The 23,263-nt window shown below is 37.9% G+C and overlaps 2 protein-coding genes across 3 annotated transcripts; one reads left to right on the top strand and one right to left on the bottom strand.

The window, feature by feature from the left end:
- Positions 1 to 292: 292 nt before the first annotated feature.
- On the bottom strand, positions 293 to 13,967 carry lrrc8ab (leucine rich repeat containing 8 VRAC subunit Ab). The gene is made up of 4 exons (XM_028456897.1): positions 13,832 to 13,967; positions 10,157 to 10,271; positions 5,496 to 7,614; positions 293 to 3,806 (listed from the first exon to the last, which is right to left on the bottom strand). The coding sequence occupies exons 3-4, from the start codon at positions 7,605 to 7,607 to the stop codon at positions 3,531 to 3,533; spliced, it is 2,388 nt and encodes a 795-aa protein (XP_028312698.1). The 5' UTR covers positions 7,608 to 7,614; positions 10,157 to 10,271; positions 13,832 to 13,967; the 3' UTR covers positions 293 to 3,530.
- On the top strand, positions 13,375 to 23,263 carry hscb (HscB mitochondrial iron-sulfur cluster cochaperone). 2 transcript variants are annotated; one of them, XM_028456898.1, is made up of 6 exons: positions 13,398 to 14,406; positions 15,264 to 15,360; positions 20,045 to 20,134; positions 21,011 to 21,155; positions 22,856 to 22,903; positions 23,066 to 23,263. In XM_028456898.1, the coding sequence occupies exons 1-6, from the start codon at positions 14,057 to 14,059 to the stop codon at positions 23,158 to 23,160; spliced, it is 825 nt and encodes a 274-aa protein (XP_028312699.1). In that variant the 5' UTR covers positions 13,398 to 14,056; the 3' UTR covers positions 23,161 to 23,263. The 2 variants fall into 2 exon arrangements, with proteins under 2 accessions (XP_028312701.1, XP_028312699.1); XM_028456900.1 differs by lacking the exon at positions 20,045 to 20,134 and having other exon boundaries at positions 13,375 to 14,406.

The raw sequence follows: 23,263 nt of genomic DNA, 5'->3' as shown, positions 1-23,263 counted from the left end.
GCTTTCAGACTCAATCTGACGTGGTGATTGTAACTGAATTTGTAAAAGAGGAGTTGTTCCACATTCTGGAGCAGAATGGGTGCTTTTCTAAAGGAACTGGTTCAGAACATCGCCTTCCAGCTGGTCTCTGCTCTATATTATTTACACTCCCATCGCATTATTCATCAAACATTAAGCCTGAAAATAACATGTTGGGAAAAGACAACACGGTAAAGTTATGTGACTTTTGGTTTGCGTGAGCCATGAGTGTTTCCACCATGGTGCTGACCTCCCTCAAAGGAACACCGCTCTACGACCTGTGGTCCCTGGCCTGCATCCTGTATCAGCCCCCGTTCAACACTGACACCCTCTTCCAACTGTCCAGCCTGATCATACCGAGAGAGGTCACATGACCCCAAACCATGAGCGACAACTGCATGAGTTTCCTGAAAGTTTTGCTGACCAAAGACCCGCTGCACCGCTTATCCTGGCCGGACCTCCAGCACCACCTGTTTGTTGCTGATGTTGTCGTCGTCGTGCCAGATGTGACCCTCTCCAGCCCTCTGACCGTCTCACCCAGCCCAGACATGTTGGCTATGAAACAAAAGAAAGCTGCACAGAAGTCTGCGGCGACTTCAGGAAGAGGATGAGAGGAATGGAAAGAACACGCCCTGTGCCAAGGAAAACACTGACAGAGTCCGAGAGGGAGGAGCCAATCGTGACATGGCTGCAACACCAGCTGCTTCACCAGCACTAGCACCATGTGGGAACAAAGCCAAACCCTAGAGCTGGACTACAACTAAAAAATGGCCCAGGTATTTTTGGCCATGGCGGCCCACCAATATGCCAAGGCATACGACATACCAAAGGATATATGTGCACATTGTGTTGTTTCAAAAATTAAAATAAAGGAACAACTGTAACATTATCATCAAAGGTTTTTCTTTTTTTTTTTGAGCCAATCTACTGGCAGATCGGCTGGTTTTACACTAAAAGAACCTGTTTGAAAGAAATCCCTTCCTTCGTTCTGCAAGCACTGCTGCTGTTTGTAAGTAGGCGACTTTCTTCATGGCTGTAGACGCTGGAACGATAGTATGACACGCACGAACACATGCACGCAAAGTTAAAAAAATTGAAGGAATAATTAAAATTATAAACGATCTGATGCAAGATGGTGATGATGTTCAAAGTGTTCACTCTGATTTAAAAATTGTATCTGACCTGTTTAGAGAAGCCCGTCTACTTTTTGGCCCCGGGGCCTTGAGTTTAACATGTGATCTAACCCTTTCCTAAACTTGCCTAGACAAGCCCGCTTTTGCAAGAAGTGTACATGGTATTAGAAAAACAAATATATTACGCTAGACAAAATGTGCAGGAAAAAAAAAAAAACCCAACAATAAAAATATTCCCTTTCATTCCCAAAATTAAAAATTGCAGATTAGAAATCATTAAATTGAAACTCAGCTGCTCTAAGAATGAAATAAGTGACTCTGGGTCATTTTAAAATCACAAGTTTTCCCTTTGCTTTGTGGTTGCAAAGGGAGAGTTAAAGCTGCACTAGTTTAGCTCACACATAAAAAAACAGAGATAAAGCAGCCGGTGTCACAGAGACAGGCTACGAGTCAACTGAAAGCTCTTAATCCTTCCTTCCAGAGATCACAAGTCTGACATATTTCTCATGTCAACTGGTAAAAAATCCACAGTGTGCAGTGACATGAGACAGAGTAAATGTCCCAATTCTTAAAAGAAATGTGGGCTGGAATAGTTTAACACAAACACTACACAACTGGATGTTGTAAGACTTGGAGGAAAACCAGTCATCTATAAATAAAAGCCCAAACATCTAACAGCAGACATAATAAGCTAGGTCTTTTTTTATATTGCACACACACTTTGATATTTTTCAATCCCATGCAAGTTTTTAAGTCCAACTAAATTGCATATACATCTCAGGTTTCAAGCTCTGATAGGGGAGTAACTGAAAAAGACTTGAACACATTGCTTTATATTACGTCTCTTGCCCTTTGTGCTAATTTCTCAAAATGTCTTTAAATTCCACCACAGAAAAGGAAGTTATATCCAATCAAAATCAGTCTACATTTCATTCATAACATCAAACAAACGTTGGGAGGCTCTGAAAGAGAAAGTCAGCCCTAGTAACTCACATGCGCGATGCATGGATTTAAACAGAGCCCGTGTGATCGTCAGAGGCTGGTTTTAGTGTCGGATGGTGCAAGTTCATTTTCTTTAAATTTGCCAGTTTTTTCGATAAAATTAGTGCAATCCAAATCTCGCTGGCATTTCTTTCCTCATTTGTTCTTTATTTTTGTTTAGTGCAATTATCAAATTGAATGCATTGCTGTGGAAAAAATATTTGGGAAGTTGCTACTGAACTGCAAGTCCAAGAGTCTTATTATTCAGTTTGCATTTCAGAGATTACAAAATCAAGATTTTATCAAATTTGTCTTGATCAATTGATGCTTCTATTGCCTTTATTACAGTTGTACAACCATGAATGCTTTCATGGACTGGGAGTAAGGCGAGGTGGAACACTGATGTATCAGATTATGTGGACTAGGGATCATACAGGTCCAAAAAACATAACCTTTAAAAGGAGAGCATGATTAATTCTATTCCTGTCAAGCTTATTGTGTTATTTTATGAAAATAAATTATACAATGCCGCAAACTTTGAGGTAAAAAGGTGTCGGCTTTTGTCATCAAAGTCACTTTTTCAACTCAAGCATTTAAAAATGAGAAAAAAACCAAGAAAAGAACTTACAGTGTCAGTATTTTTTTGCTATCTAAAAAAGGCTAACACTTTGAACCCTGGACTTGTTAGCCTATCCTCCAGTTTCAGCCTCCTGTTTGGGATTATTGGATTCACAATCTTTAAATTCAGAGCCAATATCACAACAGAGAAACATGTTTAAAGGTCTAAAGATTGTTTGGCAACAGAGAATAAAAACAAAAACAAAAAAAAAAAACGCCACGACCCTAAACCTGACTAGCTTAAGATGCTGAAAAAGATCAAGTGTCAGTTTCATATTCGCCTTCTCCAATTGATTGCATACTATTGTTTTGACATGTGTAAAAAGAACTCAATCTCTTGTAAATTGTGGATATCAGTTTTAAATTATCTATACGCAGATAAAAAAATTAAACGATGAGGAAACATTTGTTCCTTTTGAATACCGAGTTCAATCCTGTGCTACATTGTGAGTCAAACTTTTGAAACGAGTAAGAAGAATATCATGTAACACATGATTGAGATTGGGAACCATGGCACCGCTAGCTTATAGTTGAAAAGCATGACTATTAGGATGAACTGTAAAAGCTTCAGTTCATCCTTGTGCAGGAGTTCAGATAGATAAAAAAATCCCATAAATTAGAAAAAAAAGATGAAGCAACCAGAGCCATGTCTAAGCAGACAATGGTTCTTAATACCCAACCGTATATGGCATTACATCAAAGGAGAAGCTTCGTCTATGTCAGTGAGCTGCGTGGGACACCTGGGTCATCGTCTCCAGTCCAGGCGATGGTGGTTGGTACTCAGGCTTGTTCTTTGTCAGCTTTCCACATCTGCTCCTTCACCTCGGTGGGCAGCGTGTTGAACAGGTCTTCCTCCACCACCAGGCCAGTTCTCTTCAGCTGCCGACACTCTCCCAGCTCTACCGGCAGACACTCCAGTCGGTTTCCTCTCAGCTCCAGCTGAGTCAGCACCGTCAGCTCTCCAAAGCGTGACGGCACAGATTGCAGGCAGTTATTTCCCAGGTTCAACGTGCGCAGCTTCTTACACTGGAACAGTTCGTTAGGCAAGCTCTCAATCTGAAAAGGAAGAGATTGAAAGGACAATATTTTACTTATGACACAATAAATAAGTGAGGCTTTGCAGAGTTCGCACCAGGAATTTTTCACAGCACAGGGGGAACATTTTTAAATTTATAACTCTTAGGGGGACAAATTTAGTGAAGTAAAGCTAAAGTTGTTTTTTAAGGCTTTACTTTAAAGTCAAGAGTTATTTGTTACTGCAAGGGGTAAAATCATATAAGTTTATACTTCCTCCTACTCCTTTTTGAACATGTGTAGGATTTTATAACCATTTATTCTCACTTTGCTTTGTTTGATTTAAAAAAAACACAAAAACAAGAAGACAGTCATCAGCATCTCCCGCCAGAATGGTTCTCATTATCACTCACAACCTTTTCCTAAATATCCTAAATCTAAGAACTTATATATTCATATATACATAAGAAAATCTTATCACATGAGAATCTAAAAATACTAACCATCTTAAATGGTTTCTAAGAAAAGCCGTCCCCTTAGAAGGTACCTCGAACAGAGTCAAAAAAATGGAACAAGGGCAATAACTTCGGAAAAAATAATTGCTAATGTCATTTTCATTGTGGTAAATACACTGCTCAAAATGTTCAAAATAAAATTAAATATCAAATCAATTAGTGAGGGGTCATGATGAATGTAGTAAGAAAGTTCCTCATGCCTGGAATATACTGTATATATATATATATATATATATATATATATATATATATATATATATATATATATATATATATAAATAAATAGGCAAGAAATATTTTATACAAACAGTAATTTTGGGACTGTTATGGAAATCAAAAACAGAGTAAAAAAAAAAAAAAAAAAAAAAACCCATGCAAGCCTGGGAGTAGGGCTGGGCGATATGCCTGAAAATGATATCACAATAAGTGTTTCATATCAGTCGATATCGATAAGTATTAATCCTTTTTTTTCTTTTTCAAACCTCATCAAAATAAAGATCAGAGGAAAAAAGGCCAAATTCAAATACTTTTATTTTTTTATGTAATCTTTAAGATTGAAAAAAGTCAACAAAACTATGGAAAAAACTAAAAAGGAAACTGTTCAATGTACATAATATAAACATTAAATAAATGCGACAAATTTTGTATATAATAAATCAGTGCACACCTGAGGTTGAACAAACATCTTTGACATGAAACGAATAGCAGGGAATTAAATTTAGAAAATATTATGACATTTATTTCCTAATTTATAATAAAATTGTTTTATAATTTAAAAAAAAAGCACATGAAAAGCAAAAATAACTCCACTTGTGTTTTTACTGTTTAATATAAACCACTGCTGCTGAATTGTGTTTATTTTATTTTCTGGCTTTTTCCTAAAGGATTAAGTGAAATTGTCATACATTCTATTGCACACATTTTCTATTGATAGTGATTATATCTCTATCGCGATATGCATCGTTATCGTTTTATCACCCAGGCCTACTTGGGAGTCATTTTTGTGCTCAAGTGTAATAATTATTACAATGGTAATGATTAAAAAAAAGAAAAAAAACTAAAGAAAAACCCCCCTACGCTGCTGAAAACGCACCGTAGGGGTCGACATCACTCCATTGAGGAGCAAAATTACGACGTTGGGGGCTCCTACGCTCAACAGCGCTGGCGGGAACCCGGCTTTGAGTGTTTTGAATTCATAGACTAGTGAAGCACTCACCCTGTTGGCTGTCACTGCCAGGTACTGAAGGTTCTGGAGAAGGCCGATGTCCGCTGGAATATACGTTAGGTTGTTATGGCTTAAGTCCAAAAATCGCAGCTTGCGACAGTAAAACAGCTGGCTGGGGATCTTCCCAATCTTGTTTCTATTTAGATACAGTTTCTCCATGTTGGTTAGGGTGCCTATCTGAATAGGAATATAGGCAATCTGGTTATACCACAGCTTAAGGCAGACCAGTCTGTGGAGATGCTGGAAGCTGATGATCTCCTCGATGGTCTTTAGGTTGTTGTCCTTGAGATCGATTTCCTGCAGGTTGTGCAGGCTAAAAATGGAGTGCGGTATGCGTTCCAGATCGCAGCGAATTAGCTCCAGTTCTGTCAGGTTGACCATCTTCTTCAGGCTGTTCAGCACCATGAGTTTAGTTCCTTCGTTGTTAATTGAAAGCTTCTGTAGGTGCAAGCCCACATCGGTCACCACTTGAGGTAGCTTGGTGAGGTTGCTCTTCAGACGAAGGACTTTTAGCCGCTTGAGCTCCCGTAGTCCGTCGATGACTATGTAACGGTTGTTCTCAGCACTGAGGTTCCCCGTCAGGTGAAGCTCATTCAGATTCTTTAAACTGTAGATCCACAACGGGATTTCCTTAATGTCAGTGAACTTAATGTGGAGAGACCTCAAGTTCTCCCGCAAAAAAGCTAACGCTGGGGCTTCAATTTTGGCTGGTGTATGGTAAAGCCACATCTCCCGAAGGTTGTCCAGCTGTGCGATGATTGGAGGAATTGTAACATCTGGGATTAGTTCCAGTTTGAGAACCTCTAACTCCATCAAATCAAAAACAGTGTCTGGGATCCCGCTCAACATGAAAAGGTGCAACTCCAGCTTTTCCTGAGAGTTCTTCGTTATCCTTTGCCGGAGCTTGTCCAGCGTCCACTCATTGTTGAGGTTGAGCTGCCTCAGCTTATTCTCGCTGACTTCAGAGAGGAACACGGCAAAGCGCTTTGAGTACAGAGGGTCATACTGATCGATCATGTGCAACATGAAGGCAAAGTCGTTCTTCACATCGGGTATGTCACTGTAACTGCTCTCTTCCCGTATTGACTCAAAGGAGTACTTCTTTAGTGAGCGACGAAGCATCCAACAAAGCGTATACATGCAGATTAAACCATACACCACCACCAAGCTGATGTAGAAACAAGCTAAGATCTTAAAAAGTGTGGCTAACGGGTGAGCACAACGGTAAACGCTGTAACCTGTAAGGCTTTCAATATTAACGGAGCAGTCCACGCTAAACTGAATATCATGCACATAATATCCCGTGTAGCAGATTATCAAAATAAACTTGATGACCTTGATAATAGTCTGACGAATGTACAGTCTGTATACAATGTCGCCTTCCTCCACGTGTATACGGAATTTCTTCACTTTTTCAAACAGAGCTTTTGCCTGTTCGCCCTCTTTTTTGTCTAAAACTCCTGTTTCCGTTCTGTCTACGATCCCTTGCTCAAAGCGAGTCTTTGTCCGCTGGAGCATCGGGACGCTTGCTTCAACATCTTCGCTAATTACCGATGCCTTGGGGTCCATTGAGCCGTTCATCTTCATTGGCTTTGGATCGCTCTCCTCCACCACCGTTTCGGACAAGGCCCGAGTTGTCCACGGAGAATCAAAGCATTTCAGCAAGATGGACACAAAGTGCTCAAGTTTGGAGCTAGTGCGAGGAAACTTGAACCAAAAGTTGCTACAGGCTAAGAAAATAAGAGTGTGAAGTAATACTAAGTAGGGGAAATACTTTGCAAACCAGTGCAAGCGATTTTCATAACACACGGCGTCGACGTAATTGTATTGGTGGCGGTCCAGGTCGTACTGGATTCCTTTTGGCTCAAAGAACAGGGCCGCAGAAAGATTGGGGCTAAAGCTCTTCTTACAAGTCTCGTTCACCACCCACTTGCAGGGCAGGCAGATCATCTTGTCTTGGGTGACTTGCAGTGTGCCACCAAACACTGAAATCATGAGCATGACTATTGAGATGTAGTCGGTGAACACGTCCCACCATGGTTTCAGAATGCGGTATGCTGGCTGTGTGTCCACAAAGTACCGCAGCTCTGTGATGGGGATCATGGCTTATCTGTACAAGGCGAAAACACAACATTGAAGACATGATTAACAATCTGTGCAACAACAAACAGAGTGCAAATAAGAAAAACTATCTGGAAGAGACTTTTTAAGTCCATACTAAAGGCAAACACTGTTGCACAGCTGGTCCTTGCAGATGGCTGATCTGTGAGCTGCCATGGATAATTAATGAGATTGTGACAAATGATTCCTGCTTAACTAAATAATGACTGTTTTTAATAAAAACGGGCAAACGTTATGGATCCATGTTGAAATGGCACGATTAATCCAGCTTTCAAAGGGCTGTCATGTTGTAATATATAATGCATTTTGAATAGAAAGACTAAATAACCAAAAGTTTGATAAAATATTCACATTTTTGTCTGCTTTTTAATAGATTCTCAGTGTGACTCATACTGAGTATTTTAGGGTCGGAAACAATGGAAAAGAAAAACAGATGTTTGCATTGAAAAATGTACATATGCAGATGCAAACATGATTAATAAGAATATAAAGAGAGCAATGTCTTTGCACTAGTGTAATCTGTAAACATGGACAAGTAGTAAAATAAAACAAACCACTGCACACAATTCTGTCTAATATTAACATCTGCTGAGATGCTAAAAACAAATTATTTACTTGGAGGAAAAGAGATATATTTGTGAGATAACTACCAAAGAGGAAGAATAAAAGCTGCCAAATAGAAGATCAAGTGTAGTCATTTCAAGGGGACAACGCTACCACCAACATAGTAAATAAATAGTATGAAACAATGCATTCTTTAGCACCTTATAAACAGTCTAACCTATAAAGAAACAATTATGCTTATAGAATAGATGTTAAACTTCAGGTTAAGACTACAAACCACTTTTCATTAAAACCAGCATTCCAACAAACATTTCCTTCGCATTAAAAAGACAAGTGAATCAAACCTTATACAGGTATTTAAAAACTCATAAAATCCCAAATGCATCAAACAATAATTCTTACCCATTGTGCAGATTTTTAATATCAACTTGATTGTTTTGGTTGCAATACAATATAAATCATCTTAAATGTACTAAAAAAAATACTAAAAGCTTCATGGGATATATGTAAAATATTTTTTTTTGTTATGAAACATTGTTTTGGTAGTTCATTGAAAAACACGTTTATATGCTATAATATTAAGAACATTATTAATATATTTGGCAACATTTTATTGAAAACAAGGTTTACCACTAAATGGCATTTCTTTAAATAGTCTACAAATGAAATTTTAGTCAAATTTGTGATCGTGGAGTAAAGGAATTTTTGACTTTTTTTTTCTAGACATGTCAAACTATAACACCAAGCAAACACATACAAAAATAAAGTAAAATAAAAAAATATATAGAATGGAATGCATTTTTTTATTATTAACTAATTTATATATATAGAACATTATTAAAATTGTAACCAATGTACACATAGTACCAATCTATATACTTATATATGAATATATATACAGACATAAGAATAGTAAAACATGTCTGAAATGTATACATGTAAAATAGAATAAAATAGAATAAATAAAAAGTGTCTGATCATTTTTTCCACAACTGCATAACAGCATTATTCTGTTGATAAGTTACTCCTCTTAAACTCATGCAGTCTTTCGTACACTAAACATTTTGTAGCATTGAGTATAGTTGCGTCATCAAACTGTTAGCATAGCAAAGTCTACATAAATACTCAACCAGGACACTAGAGCTAGACTTGTTGAGTCATTAAAAACATTTATTACTTACAATTTGTCTGGCACATCCACATCATGCATGATCAGTGATGAGAATCCACATCGAAAACTTTTTTTTCTTAACGTCTGCTGTACATCAGACTCAGAGTCAGATGAAGTTAACCTCTCGCCTTGAACGAGCATTCTGCGCCCAGCGTGAGGGCTGGAGAAGTCACTCCTCTAAAGATGATGTTCCGTTTTGGCTTGTTTAACCCAAACCCAGCGGCTAGCGGAGCCTCCTCAGTCCCCTGTTCCCTATTCTTAGACATTTCCGTTAATAATACCCAGAGTATTGTCAGCGGGGGCCTTGTGAAGCACCTCCCTTGACCTTCAGGAAGAGATCCTGTTTACCTTACAGACGCTGCTGTCTCCAGCCAGTGTCTCTCTGGAATACTCTACCCTCACCTTTTGCACCCTCTGAACACACACACACACACACACACACACACACACACACACACACACACACACACACACACACACACACACACACACACACACACACACACACACACACACACACACACACACACACACACACACACACACACACACACACACACACACACACACACACACACACACACACAAAGAGTTGGCAGACATCACAACTTGTACTTTGTTAGGGAAATTGTAAAAACCAGGACTCAAGACGCCAAGTCTGATCTTTGTCCAAACGGAAAGTATATATTCTGGCCATACTTCAGACAAAGTGTCACATCAACGGTCCTGTGCAGCAGCCTGAAAGCACTAATGCTGAAGCAACAACTTGTCCTTTCCTAACATGTAAAATACTCACCAGTTTGGAGGTGTTATCTGTGCTCCGGTGCTTGATGATGACTGTGGTGGACCAGCCATTGCCCACATGTCCAAAACTCTTCACAAACCATTACTTTTCTCATCGCCACAGTGACCTAAAGAGACATAAAGGGGTGAATCTGGTGTCTAAAAAGCAAAGGTTGTTGAGAAAGTGGGTGAGTGAGAGACATTAGGGCTATGCGACATATCGAGATTTAAGAGAAATTGTGTTTTCTATTTTGGCAGTATAGAAAATTACAAAATCCCCAATATCAGGGTTCCCACACTTTTTTCACAATGATTTTTTAAAACTTTTCCAAAATATTCTACTACGGATGCATCGAAATTACAATTTGAGGCCGAAGCCGAATAAAATATAAACGCTTGGCCGAATGACGAATATCGAATGCGGTTAAGTTTTTCACCATTTTTTAAATGTGCATAAATAGCCTAGAATACATTTTTAGACATGTTTTTAAAAGAAAGTAAATGTTTATTGAATATTATGACTTTTTTCAAATATTCCAGTCATCTTTGCTTTTCACAAAAAGCACAACAAAGTTTTTCATTTATATTAGCCCTTCAAATAAAACAAAACATGCATCCAAAAAAAGTGCATTAAAGGGAAGGTATGATGAAAAAAGAACACTTTATAATGGTTTTGATACAATGATATACATCCTTTTAGCCTCATTCAGAGACTACTTTTTCTGCTGCCGATCGTGTTGAGAGTCACTGCTTTGAGTCACAGACCCATTGTTTACACACATCAGCTGTTAGCACTCCGTGCTAATGCTACACCAGTCTAGTAGCGAGACCCGGTGTGGTGTGAGGAGGAAATGATGGGGATGTTTACGGATTCGTGGCTCACAGCGCTAACAGACTCTGTTGAGGAAGTGGACGGTTTCCAACTTTCATGCGGTGGCGGACGACAGAGAGCGGTAAGGAAATAGTCTGGCTGTGTTTGTGTGCAATGCGCACACACTTTTCCGACTCAAAATCACTGCACGTTGTTTGATTGCGTCACACGTTACTATTCGCCCTTGCTTTTAACTCACTAAACCGAAGGCCAAATGTTGCTTTTTTTGCAATACTCGGCCGAACATATTCGGTGCATCCCTATATTCTACCAAAATTCCATGACTTAGTTGTGAACCGCTAAGATCTATTCAAGACTATTAGAGTCAAAATTCCTCGACTTACAACTAATTTTCTCGAAATTTGCCATTATTCTGTTGGATAATTTGCCAGAATTTTTCAGGTTTTGGAAAATAATTATGATTTAATATTATTACGATGTAATATTACTCAAATTAGGTTAGTACTTTACCTCCATCATATTTTATCTATAACTTATGATAATTTACAAAAAGTGCTGTTTTTGTTTTCTTTTTTTTTCTTTTAACAAAACCAGACGAGATGCTCTGGAGGTCCAAACTTGGCCTTTTCTGCACATTTTTTCCACTTTTAAGTCATTTTCAGCACTTACAGTATACACCCTTTCCACCACTTTTACCACCTAATGTTGCACACATTGACCCATCAATGTCACCCAACCTCTTTTCACAATATTCCATACTTTAGGCCAATTTAACCACATTCACAATTTGTCATGCCCTTTATTTGCCAGTTTAAACTAATTGTTCCTACTTTCTTAAATTACGACACCCTAACCCGCTAAAACAAGTATTATAATATAAAATAAGCTAGAAAAACACGAATCGATAAAGGCAATATTGCAATTTTCTATATCGCCAAAATAGAAAACTTGATATATTGCCCAGTCCAAGCAACATCCCAACAGAATATATTTGTTGTCCCATCAGCCTCTTTGAATTTATGTGGTTAATCGCCTGAAAAGCAGATGAAACAGACCTTTTTAAAATCACTCCCATCAATAAATTGACTCAATGCTTTACTCCAATGCTCCCATTATGACAAAGCCTTCCCAGTTTGCCATTAGATTACCACCATCAAGTGACATTTTTTAAATCCCCTCTAAAACATATCTGTTCTCCTTATCCCTAATCTCTCACTGAGATAGATAGATTATATATATATATATATATATATATATATATATATATATATATATATATATATATATATATATATATATATATATATATAGATAAATAGATAGGAATGACATTAAACACAATTAAATAAAATATTGAAAAACAAATATAAATATATAATACTACAATACTCAGCACACTATATACGTATATTAACATGATAATACATTATACAGTAAAAATGTCAAACTGACCTGTTGGTGAGATAAACAAATACTGAAAAGATAAATATAGTACATAAAGTGGATTGTACTTGGTAGACCTGGGCAAGATATATCAAGTTTTCTATTTTGGTGATATTGAAAATTACAATATAGCCTATATATATATATATATATATATATATATATATATATATATATTTTTTTTTTTATTATTATTTTGTATTAAAATACAAGTTTTTGAAGGTGCTGTTTTTACTACTTTTCAGAACAGCGTGGAAAGCTCAGATGAATTTCCTCTAAACAAGCCACATTACAGAACTCACTCACACGTGCTGTCCCTTAAAGGAGAAAAAAGACTGAAGTGGCACATATTGTGCAGCTGTTTAATAAACGTGCCTGTGTGGCATTTTTCATCAACAAATTGGAGCTAGAATTGTCTTTATTTATTGACTTTGAGTTAAAAATACCGGGATTTATATTGTATATTGCCATTTAGAGAAAAAAAAAAATATTGAGATATGAATTTTGATCACCCAGCCCTAGTTACTACTTAGTTGTGAATTACTGCACATAGATAGTGTTTGCGATTGCACATGTAGTTCGAGTTAAGTTATGATATCTCTGTCATTGCAGGTTTTACTGGGTTGTATTAGATCTGTGTATTATTTCATGAATCATATGTATTACTGTTATTCTTGTTTGTTGTTTTTGTTGTAAAACACTTTGTCCAACAACTGTTGTGTTTAATAAGCTCAATAAATAAATGTGCTTGACTTGCAAAAGTGAAACATGCAAAACAAAACATACTTATTGTATTCCGTGACAACAATAGTCTCACTAAACCAGATCCTGGCCTGTTCAGTCAGACTTTCTGAATGTGTGTCGTCACATTTTTTCTTTTAATAAAAACAAGTCTGATTCATGCTTCACCTCATAACATCCTGGACTTAAGAAGCGACTGTTTGAGTTTTTTCTCATGATACCACAGCACACCTTCACAGACTAACTGAAGTGCTGTGTGGCCATGTTAAAGGGACTTGAAAAGTGAGGAACAGGTGTGGACAATGTTGAGAAAGCTCGGTGTTTTTGGCATCTCGGCTAAAATTATCCTGAGGTCCAGACTGTCTCCAGTTAAACCGCTGACGTAGCACATTTTCATTTATGTTGCAACCCAACTACGAGATGTCAACAGCAGCGTACCAACGTAAAGTTATTATAAAGTGCCTTTAACTCCATTTCAATCAATTAAACGCAGAACACCTACCTGAATATGACTATTACCTGCTTTGTTTCACTTATGAGCAAACAAGAAGAGCCCTCGTTACACGTTAGCATACTGAGCTAGGCTGCTAGCTGCTACCCATCACTCTCTTTAATGGACGGCTTTCATTAGAGAAAACGTTCAGGTTAGGTGTTAAATGGTATATGGTTTACCTGACTTCGCGAGGAGTGTTGTTGTAAGTCATACTTATATTTCCACATGAGTTGCTAACAGTTTGTGTGGCCAGCAGCCGAGCTAGCGCGCTGTTGTACGTCCCACTTCCAGGTAGCTGCAGTTCCACCGCCAGGCCGAAGGGTGTCGCTGCGTGGGAACCACCGGACAGTGGGGGAAGCAGAAGTGTTTCCAGTAGAAGTGGATAATACACGGATAACTCAGAAATGTTTTCAGTGAAATATTTGCGGATAGTTTGCCTGTCTCGGGCTGCTCCACATTCCCACTGGCCAAAGGCGAGCCGGCTTTCTGTTTGTAAGCCCGTTTTAAGTTCATCTCACTGCTTTACCACCAACACATTACAGAACAGCACTGTGGACTTTACAGCTCCGGGGAAGCAAAGTGAACTGTGTTTCTGCTTTAACCAAGTGTTCAGAAACTGCTCCACATGTCAGGTTAAAGTGAACTGTTGGAACTGTAAACAGGTACTTGACAAAGAGCTCACATTCTTCTGCAGGTCTTGTAAAGTAGTCCAACCTTCTGACGATGGAACGACCTTCTTCAAGATCATGGACTGGTGAGCACCTCGTTTCTCTCATTCTGGACTTTTAAAGGCATTTATCTCACAGAAAACATGAACACAATATGACACCTAAATATAAATGATTATTATACCGGTAGACCTATGATTCTCAACCTGCGGGACAGGACCCAAATGTGTTGCAGATGGGTGGGTCATGACTGAGCAAATAATAAGGCAAAAAATATGTTTTTGTATGTTTGTTTCATTGGTAACACTTTGTTAGAAGTTGTAGACCTAAGGCTGACATTACATTATAATTATCTGTCATTAGCATGAATAAGGTGTCATTAAGTGTCGTTTGCTAAATTAATGTAACGTTAAAATTATAAAAAAAAATAACAAAAGATAACAATCCTGAAATTCTGAAAACAACATAAAAGATAGCAATCCTAAAACTATAAAAACTACATAAAAACTGAAAGATAACAATCCTAAAATGATAAAAATTAAATAAAAAATAACAATCTAATACTATAAAAATAACAATCCTAAAACTATGAAAACAACAAAAGATAACAATAAATACATGAAAAATACCAATCCTAAAATGAATAAATAATTAATTGAAAGCTAATTTGAAAAAGGGTGAAAATGCACATTTGCCTGTAGGAAAAAGTGGGCTTTGGGGTAGGGAAACATCCACACCTTCTAAAACATTCATGTAAATAATGTGTAAATACATTTGTTCTGGTGAAAAATCCCCCAGCGGTCGTGTTCTCTGGTTAATAGGGTTGACTAATGTAATAGTCAGGGGAGGGACATGCTGCATTCTTGCATTTTTTTTTTAACTCATATCTGGACTTTTTTTTTTAAGTGTAAAAGTACAGCCATGTTTTGATTTTTCTCTGTAGTGACCACTCATTCACTGTGGACGTGCAGAAGCTTCAGAGGAGATATCTGCAGCTCCAGCGTTCTCTTCATCCGGACAACTTCAGCCAGAAATCTGCGGTAGGTCAGCAGATGTCCGGGGAATAGAAATCAGATGAAAATGATGGTCAGGTCAGTCTGAGGACACTTTTCTCTATTAGCTGCACTGTAACATGAAAAATTAGACCTGGCCCTTTCTCCCCTTAAGCCATTGGAGTGAGTGCTTCTGTGGGAGGAGCTGTGGGTGAATTAAACAGCGATCGATTTGATAAAAGAAACCACCAAATTTAGGCTTGAGTAAGATAGTCCATCCCATATCATACATGCTACCAATGGAAATTATTTATAGGAGTGGCCCACGTCGCTGTCTTTAGAACTGGTTGATACCGATAATGATAGTAAAATAATACCAGTACAGATCATAAATACTTGTATAGCTCATGTTGTATTGTTGTTATGAGAAAAACTGGCCCATTTATTATTAACCAAGGGGTTAGATACATTTTAATATTAAACATAACAATGTTCTACAACTGAATATAATAAAAAATGAAATAAAATCAGAAGGCCCTCAAAAAAATAACCTAAAAAAATCCAATAAAAACTAAATATGTATTGAAGTGCTTTGGTCATAGATTTTAGATGTAGGCCTACAGTATATAATCCAATACTTGTTTTTTACTTATATTGGACCAATATCTTATATAAATATTCGACCGGGATTCCCTTAATCACATATGTGATACTTGTTAAACCAACAAATGCAGCACAAAGTATTTTATATGGTAAAAACTGATTCTAGTGATGCACCAAAATTTGGTGAAAATTCACTTTTGGGCTATTTATGGCTGAAATGTTTTGGTAGTGAAACATTTTTCTCACAGAAACAAACCGACAGAAATGGGAAGTTTTAAAGATGTGTGCAAACACAGAGGTCAGTGCATGTTTAAGGTGGAAAAAAGAAATCGATTTTACGATTTATCGCAATTTTTTGGGTGCCAATTTTAATAAACGGTTCTGCTTCCCAGTATCGATTTTTTGTTGTCGTATTTTTCACATTTTCGTGGGCGACCACTGGGTGGCGGTAATGCACCAACAAGTGAGTGCAAACACGAGGAAGACTTGCAGCACAAAGAATAGTTGCAGCAGCTGTGATTTCCCTTTGGCAAACAAACCAATTCCAATTCCACGGCAAACAGATTTCGACATGACCAAAGCTGTATTAAACTCTGCTCCGGACAATTAGCGCATTGTGTAACACAACGAACATTACTGCTCATCTTGTCCGTCACCATCCGGACATAAAGCTAGAGCAAGATAAGACACCCAGCAGCAGACCAACGGACCCTGGATGGGATAATGAATAAACTTATCCAGGTAATGAAGCCAGTCATGGTATCTTCATGTGTTATGTCAGATGAGATGGACCCAACCCTGTCCATCATAGCTTTGCTACATGCACACCTCCTCAAAGTTAAAGGAAGTTACTTACCGTATTTTTCGGACTATAAGGCGCACCGGATTATAAGGCGCACTATCAATGAATGGGTCTGACTGGGTCTATTTTCATACATAAGGCGCACCGGACTATAAGGCGCACCAGTTTGTCATTATTATTATTATTATTATTATTATTATTATTATTATTATTATTATTATTAAGACGCATTAAGCGAAATAAAATAGTCAGATAAGTCAAACTTTATTCAACTCATTAAAAATAATTCTCAACATTGTTCAGGTTTAACACATAAAATACAGAACAATACACTCACTTTTTCTGTTCAGTATGTTGAAGCACAGTAGTTAATTTCATATATAAGGCGCACTGCCGATTTTTGAGAAAATTAAAGGATTTTAAGTGCGCCTTATAGTCCGAAAAATACGGTACTTGCTTTTTCTAAGCAGTCACACAACATCTGAATGGGACCATTGTCATCTGGGTTCAGTGATAGATATAGTTGTGTGTCATCTGCGTAGCTCTGATAATCAACCTTACAGTTCTGTAAAATCTGTCCTAAAGGAAGCATATAAAGGCTAAACAGAAGGGGTCAAAGAACAGAGCCCTGAGGAACCCCACAGGACATTGGTAATCTGTCAGATTCAAAGTTTCCAATGATTACAAAATACTTCGATCCTCCAAGTATGACTTAAACTATTGCATTACTTTTCCATTTAGTCCAACGCATGTTTGCAATCTGTGCAACAAAAATGTATGGTCTACAGTGTCAAATGCAGCACTTAGATCCAATAGAATGAGAACAGATACTTTTCCTGAATCAGTGTTCAACCTTATGTCATTGATCACTTTGATCAGCGCAGTTTCTGTGCTGTGATGAGAACCAAATCCTGACTGAAATTTATCAAACATTTTGGGGAATGTTAATAATTGACTCAGTTGGTTGAAGACCACCTTCTCAATGATCTTGGCTATGAATGGAAGGTTGCTGGTTGGTCTATAGTTAGCCAGTGTAGGCACATCCAGTGTTCTCTTTTTAACAGAGGTTTCACAGCAGCTACTTTCAGGGATTTAGGTACGGTGCCTGATTGGAATGAGCAGTTAATTATCTGACACAAATCAATGACAATTGACTTTACAACAGTTTTTAAAGAAGTTTGAGGCTATTGTGTGAAGGCAAGTAACATGTGATGAATTTTAGGTACCATCTGTGGGATAAGTGAGCATCAAACACTTTAGCTTCTTTATCAATAAAGCAAAGGCACAGTTGAAAGCTCCAAAATAAGAAAACCAGGCAGTATTTATGTGGAAGTTTGGAGGCGAGTGTGGGGGTGCTCGAAACAAATTTTCATCTATTCTCCGTTGGCAGGCAGACGAATAGAACGTCAACGCACTAAGTAAACAGAGCCGTACAATAAATGTGTTCATTTAGGCAAGACAAATAAAATGCTGTGGTAGCAGTCGTAACTCACTGAAGAGACAAAAAAAGTTGCACGTGCCGCATTTCTTAATCAGAAAAGAGAAAGAAATCCAGTGTTGTGTTGCTATCACTGTAGCAAAAGAAATATAAAGTTAATTTTTCATAATACTTCCCCTTTAAGCTGTCATTAAGTGTTGTTCGCTAAATTATGACACCTTTGGAGCTATGTTGGCATTTTTTTGGTTAGGTGGAGGGATCTAGTGGGGTTAGGGATTAGGGTTAGGATAACGAACAACACTTAATGACAGCCTTCATGACATCTTATTCATGCTCATGACAGGTGTCATGTTATAATATTGACCGGATAATGACAGTCTTTATGTATAAAACTCCAAGTAAATTGTTACCGATTTGTCTGTATTTGACTATTTTAGGGTGTTTCTTTAGTAAAAACAGTCCAAGATTAGTAGAATTACCTCAAAGTTTAGTCGTAGCTTTCTTTTTCTCTTTTTTAGACATTCTTCACTTTTACCTTTCAATTTTCACTTTAAATAAACCTTTGAAAATCACTCATTTAAGGCACACTGCACATTTAGAGGATTAAGGGAAGAAAAGGCAGGAGAGAAGTTGTATTTTGATGTTTGATAAGCCTTTTAAGACGTTAGTCACTCACTGATGTTTGCACTGGAAATTCATTTTCACTTTGTGAGAGTAGATTAGTGGGAGACCGCCATACACAGCCCACAGCATGGTTAAGCTAATGAGACAGTTAGGCTTCTACATATTAAATAGCAGTGGACTTTCCTTCCGATCACTTTTCCAACCTTGTAGATCATTAAGGAATTGCCGGAGTGAGATGTTAAAGTGGAGAGGTGCATTGCTTTGAGTGTAATTTATTCTGTGGCGGTGGGTGGGAAGATCGGAACAATGCAGAGTGTTGTCATGACTTGATATGAAAGAGAAACTCACATTGAGCAGAAGGTGAGCGAGGAACCGTGAGAGTAAATGGTTTCTTCCTCGCACACCTGTCCAATGCCAGACTGATTCTGTTTTATTTATTACCACCTCTGGCCATTTCTTCTTAATTAGACATCCCTTCTGCCTCAGGGGTCTCCATCACATATAGAAAACTCATTACTTATACAGGGGTACGAGGCAGGCACCTACCTTAATGTTTGGTGTTACAGAATCGGCTTCACACGATGTGCCCATGAGCCGGTGCTGGAGAGACTATTGATTTCTACGGAAAAGCTGACAGAGCTGATGGTTGCTCAAAGTCCTCAGATCTTTTCCAAGAGGTTTTTTTTTCTCCTCCCCATCTTGTCTCTACACATCTGTGGCATCAGATCCCACACGGATTGCCTGGCCAAGAATAGCTCTGTCATAAAGCCTCACCCAGGATTTAATGGACGTTATGTCTTTGTTGTAATGTCGGTGCATAGATGGGCAGTGGTGAAAATAACTGATTACAACAGGGTTGCAATCAGTTACAACAGGAATTATTTAATTTGGAATTAAAAACGGAATAAACCAGCCACCTAATTCGGAAGTAACTTGAATTCGGAATTAAATGAGCATTAGGAATTATGTGTTTACAAGGTCAGGTTGAAGAGGAATTAACTTTTATTCCGCTTTAAAGAGGAATTAAGGTTCCCATGTAAACGTGGCCATTGCTTCTACTTGAGGAGTTTATATCAGAACCTCTGTAGATGGGCATCACAAGGTGTGAAATATCTTGGATGTATTTTCTCTGAGTCACAGTCACAGTTGTGTAACCATAGATACGGTGGATGCTGTCATCGTGGGGGATTGATTGTCAAATAGTTCTTTGTAGTGGAGATTTTCCTCACTGTCATTATTAAGGCTAACTACACCCTGTCTTACAGAGGGAACAGGAGTACTCAGAAAGCCAGTCGGCTCTTGTGAACAAAGCGTACACAACTCTGCTCAAGCCGCTGAGTCGTGGGCTTTATATGGTGAGTTTGACATCTTTTAATTATTAAGTCAACAGTTTTTGTTTTTTTCTTCCTTATTTTCCTCCTGCTGTTTGTCTCCTAGATCAGTGTTTCTCAAATTTTGGGTACGTAGTGGTTACTACTGGGGATACTTAAGAGAGAGAGAGAGAGAGTGTAAAATCAACAAATACGAGCTTGAAAAATATGGGTATTTTAAAATGTGTATTTTTGGTTTAAAATGATAGTCATAATAATGATGATGAAATGATCTTGATTAGAACATGAACTGAAAACACAAAGGTCAGCCCCGGTCCCACACCAGGTGGGGGATTAAATCTGTTCATTAAATACTAAATATTGTTATACAGTTTCTATTCAAAAAGAAGACAAAAGGAATCTCGCTGGAACTATTACATGGAAGTTAAGTGAAACTTCAGAGGAACCATCAAAGGCGATCCGCAAAACTCCTCTAACGAAGACTGGCTGTTGACAGTCGAAACATGTCAGGAGATAAAAAATACCTGAAAAACTTTGTCTGAATAAACAAAACCTCAACTTGATATACTATTTAGGAAGAAGACAAAATGAATTTTGCTGGAACTATTACATGGAAGTCAAGTGAAACTTAAAAGGAACCATCAAAGGCGATCAGCAGAACCGCTCTGATGAAGACTGGCAGTTGACAGTCGAAACATGTCAGGAGATGAAAAAATGTCTAAAATGTGTGTTAATCCTCATTCATTCCAACATTGTGCATAGGATTCAGAAATAAGAAAACGGGGATACTTGAGCCTAACAAGTTTGAGAAACACTGTCCTAGATCTTAGCATCTTCTTCTTTTTAAATAAATATAAAGATGCAGCCAAGATTAATGAATCACCATCACCACATTTTCAGCTGGAGCTGGAAGGCATGGGCATAGACGAAGGCACAGAATCTGGAGCCGACTCAGACTTTTTAATGGAGCTGATGGAAATCAATGAGGCTCTTCATGAAGCACAAACTCCAGACGAGGCCAGTAAAATTGGACACGACATGAAAGGTAATAATTTTAGCAGAGTGATCCGAGTTGACTATGAAGTCTTTGCGTGACTGTGCCCGTACACATCAGACATGCAGTGATATTACATCAAAGTATTCACCTTTTATACAACTTGAGTTTGGGTTATCATTTTTTTATTGATTAATTTATTTGTTAATCTAATTTTTTGTGGCCCTCAAAGTAAACGCACAAAATGTCTTCAAAACCCATAAATGTCTCAATAAATACACTAAGCGATAGACAACAAACACAAATCGACTCCAAAAAACACATAAACCCAAAATACACAGAAATGACTCCAAAAAACTCACAAATGACTCAATAAATACACAAACTGACAGAAAAACCCACCAAATAAATAAAAAAAAGCACAAAAATGCCCCCTTAAAACACTCAAAAATAACTGCAAAAACAAAAAAATGGCTCAAAAATTACATCAAAAACACAAAAATGACCCCAAAAAAATCCACAAATATAACTGCAAAAACAATCAAAAATGACTCCAAAAAACACACAAAAATAACTGCAAAAACAAACTAAAATGACTTCACAAACACACAAAAATGACAATAAAAATACACAAAAATTATTGCAAAAAACATCATTTTCCGGCCACCACTGTGATAAAAGTTGCCCATATCTGGTTAAGCACATAGTATTTAAATATATTGTGCAGTCTAATAATGTAGTGTAAAACTTGCTTTGTTTTAGAGGCACATTATAAAGAAAGGTAACAAATGCAGCAACATACACAGCAAGAGGCAACAAAAAGCTTGGCAACCAGGTGATTAATATGGTCTATCAATATTTATTTTTATAGCAATTTTTAAACGAGATAATGTGCACACTGCATGTCGTGATTTCATATTTATCATAGTTGTGCACCTTCCCTCATATTTGGATTATTATGTATCTTGAGCTTCCGTGGATCAATAATGTACCAGTATATCCATTGATCCTCATTGTCACCATCCTTTTACCTATTATCCCCATCAGCCTTGTTCCCCGTAGGTCAAAAAGTAATTAAATAAAGTATAACTTTATTAAAGGAACAGATTAAAATGCTTTAACCAAAAATCATTCTTCATAATGCCACCCCAGTGTTACCAGGTGGGTGTCCTACCAAGAGCAGCACGTATACATCCTAAAACATGTGTGGGGGAAAGATCTTCAGGATCTCAGCTGATCTAGAGACACCTATTGTTGCCATGGTAACATTGCCGCAGTGTAACACCAGAAGCACCCCTATGTGAAGAGCTGCTCAGTGAGACATACAACATATTTATGGTTCAGTGCTGCAAAACGAACCATTGGTAGGTGGGTGGAGGGCCAGCGACAGCAGACTGGGCCCTCACACTGACGCCTCATACAACGAGACTGTAATTACACAACCTAATTACACTGAGTGGTTAACCAGATTACATTACGCCACAGTTCGCCTCTGTTTACTAAAAGGTTTCCTGTCTTCCCTCCTACACACTTCACCTTTCCAAATTGGGCGAACACAGCACGTCCCTTGATTTTTTAAATTTTAAAAAAATTTTATGATTCAGGTTTGTTTACTTCAATTCATGCAGTTACTCTGAGACACAAATGTGCTGAGGAGTTTCGAGGAAAAAAAAAAAAAAAGCCACAATGTGACACGTCTTGTTAACACGAGCAATCTGCAACATGTCACATGTCTTCTCCTTCACCTGCAGCGAGGCTCGTGGAGCTGACGGAGCAGATCGACACCGCCCTGCAGAAAGGTATGCTGTACGCTGCACATGAAACCCACACCGCAACCCCCCCCCCACACACACACACACACACACACAACTGTTTCATCTATTCTTCTCCGTGTGTTTCACCTCATCCGGATTCTGCCTTCACTCGTTTTCACTTCTTTCTTGTTTTCTTGTTATGATCAGGAGAGCTTCAAGCTGCCAAAGCACTGCTCGCTCAGATGAAATACTACACAAACATTGAGGAGAAAGTGAAGGAAAAGCTGTCGGAATTCATGTAACGCTATCCTCATCTGCCACTTTATGAAAATATGTACAGAAATCTGTATTTATCTTTTGATTGTTGTTGTTTAAATTAAAGAGTTCTCTGATGGCTCATATGCA

This window comes from Gouania willdenowi, chromosome 9 (genome assembly GCF_900634775.1).
Source record: "Gouania willdenowi chromosome 9, fGouWil2.1, whole genome shotgun sequence".
Taxonomy (NCBI): Eukaryota; Metazoa; Chordata; class Actinopteri; order Blenniiformes; family Gobiesocidae; genus Gouania; species Gouania willdenowi.
This window is presented reverse-complemented; position numbering and strand designations above follow the sequence as displayed.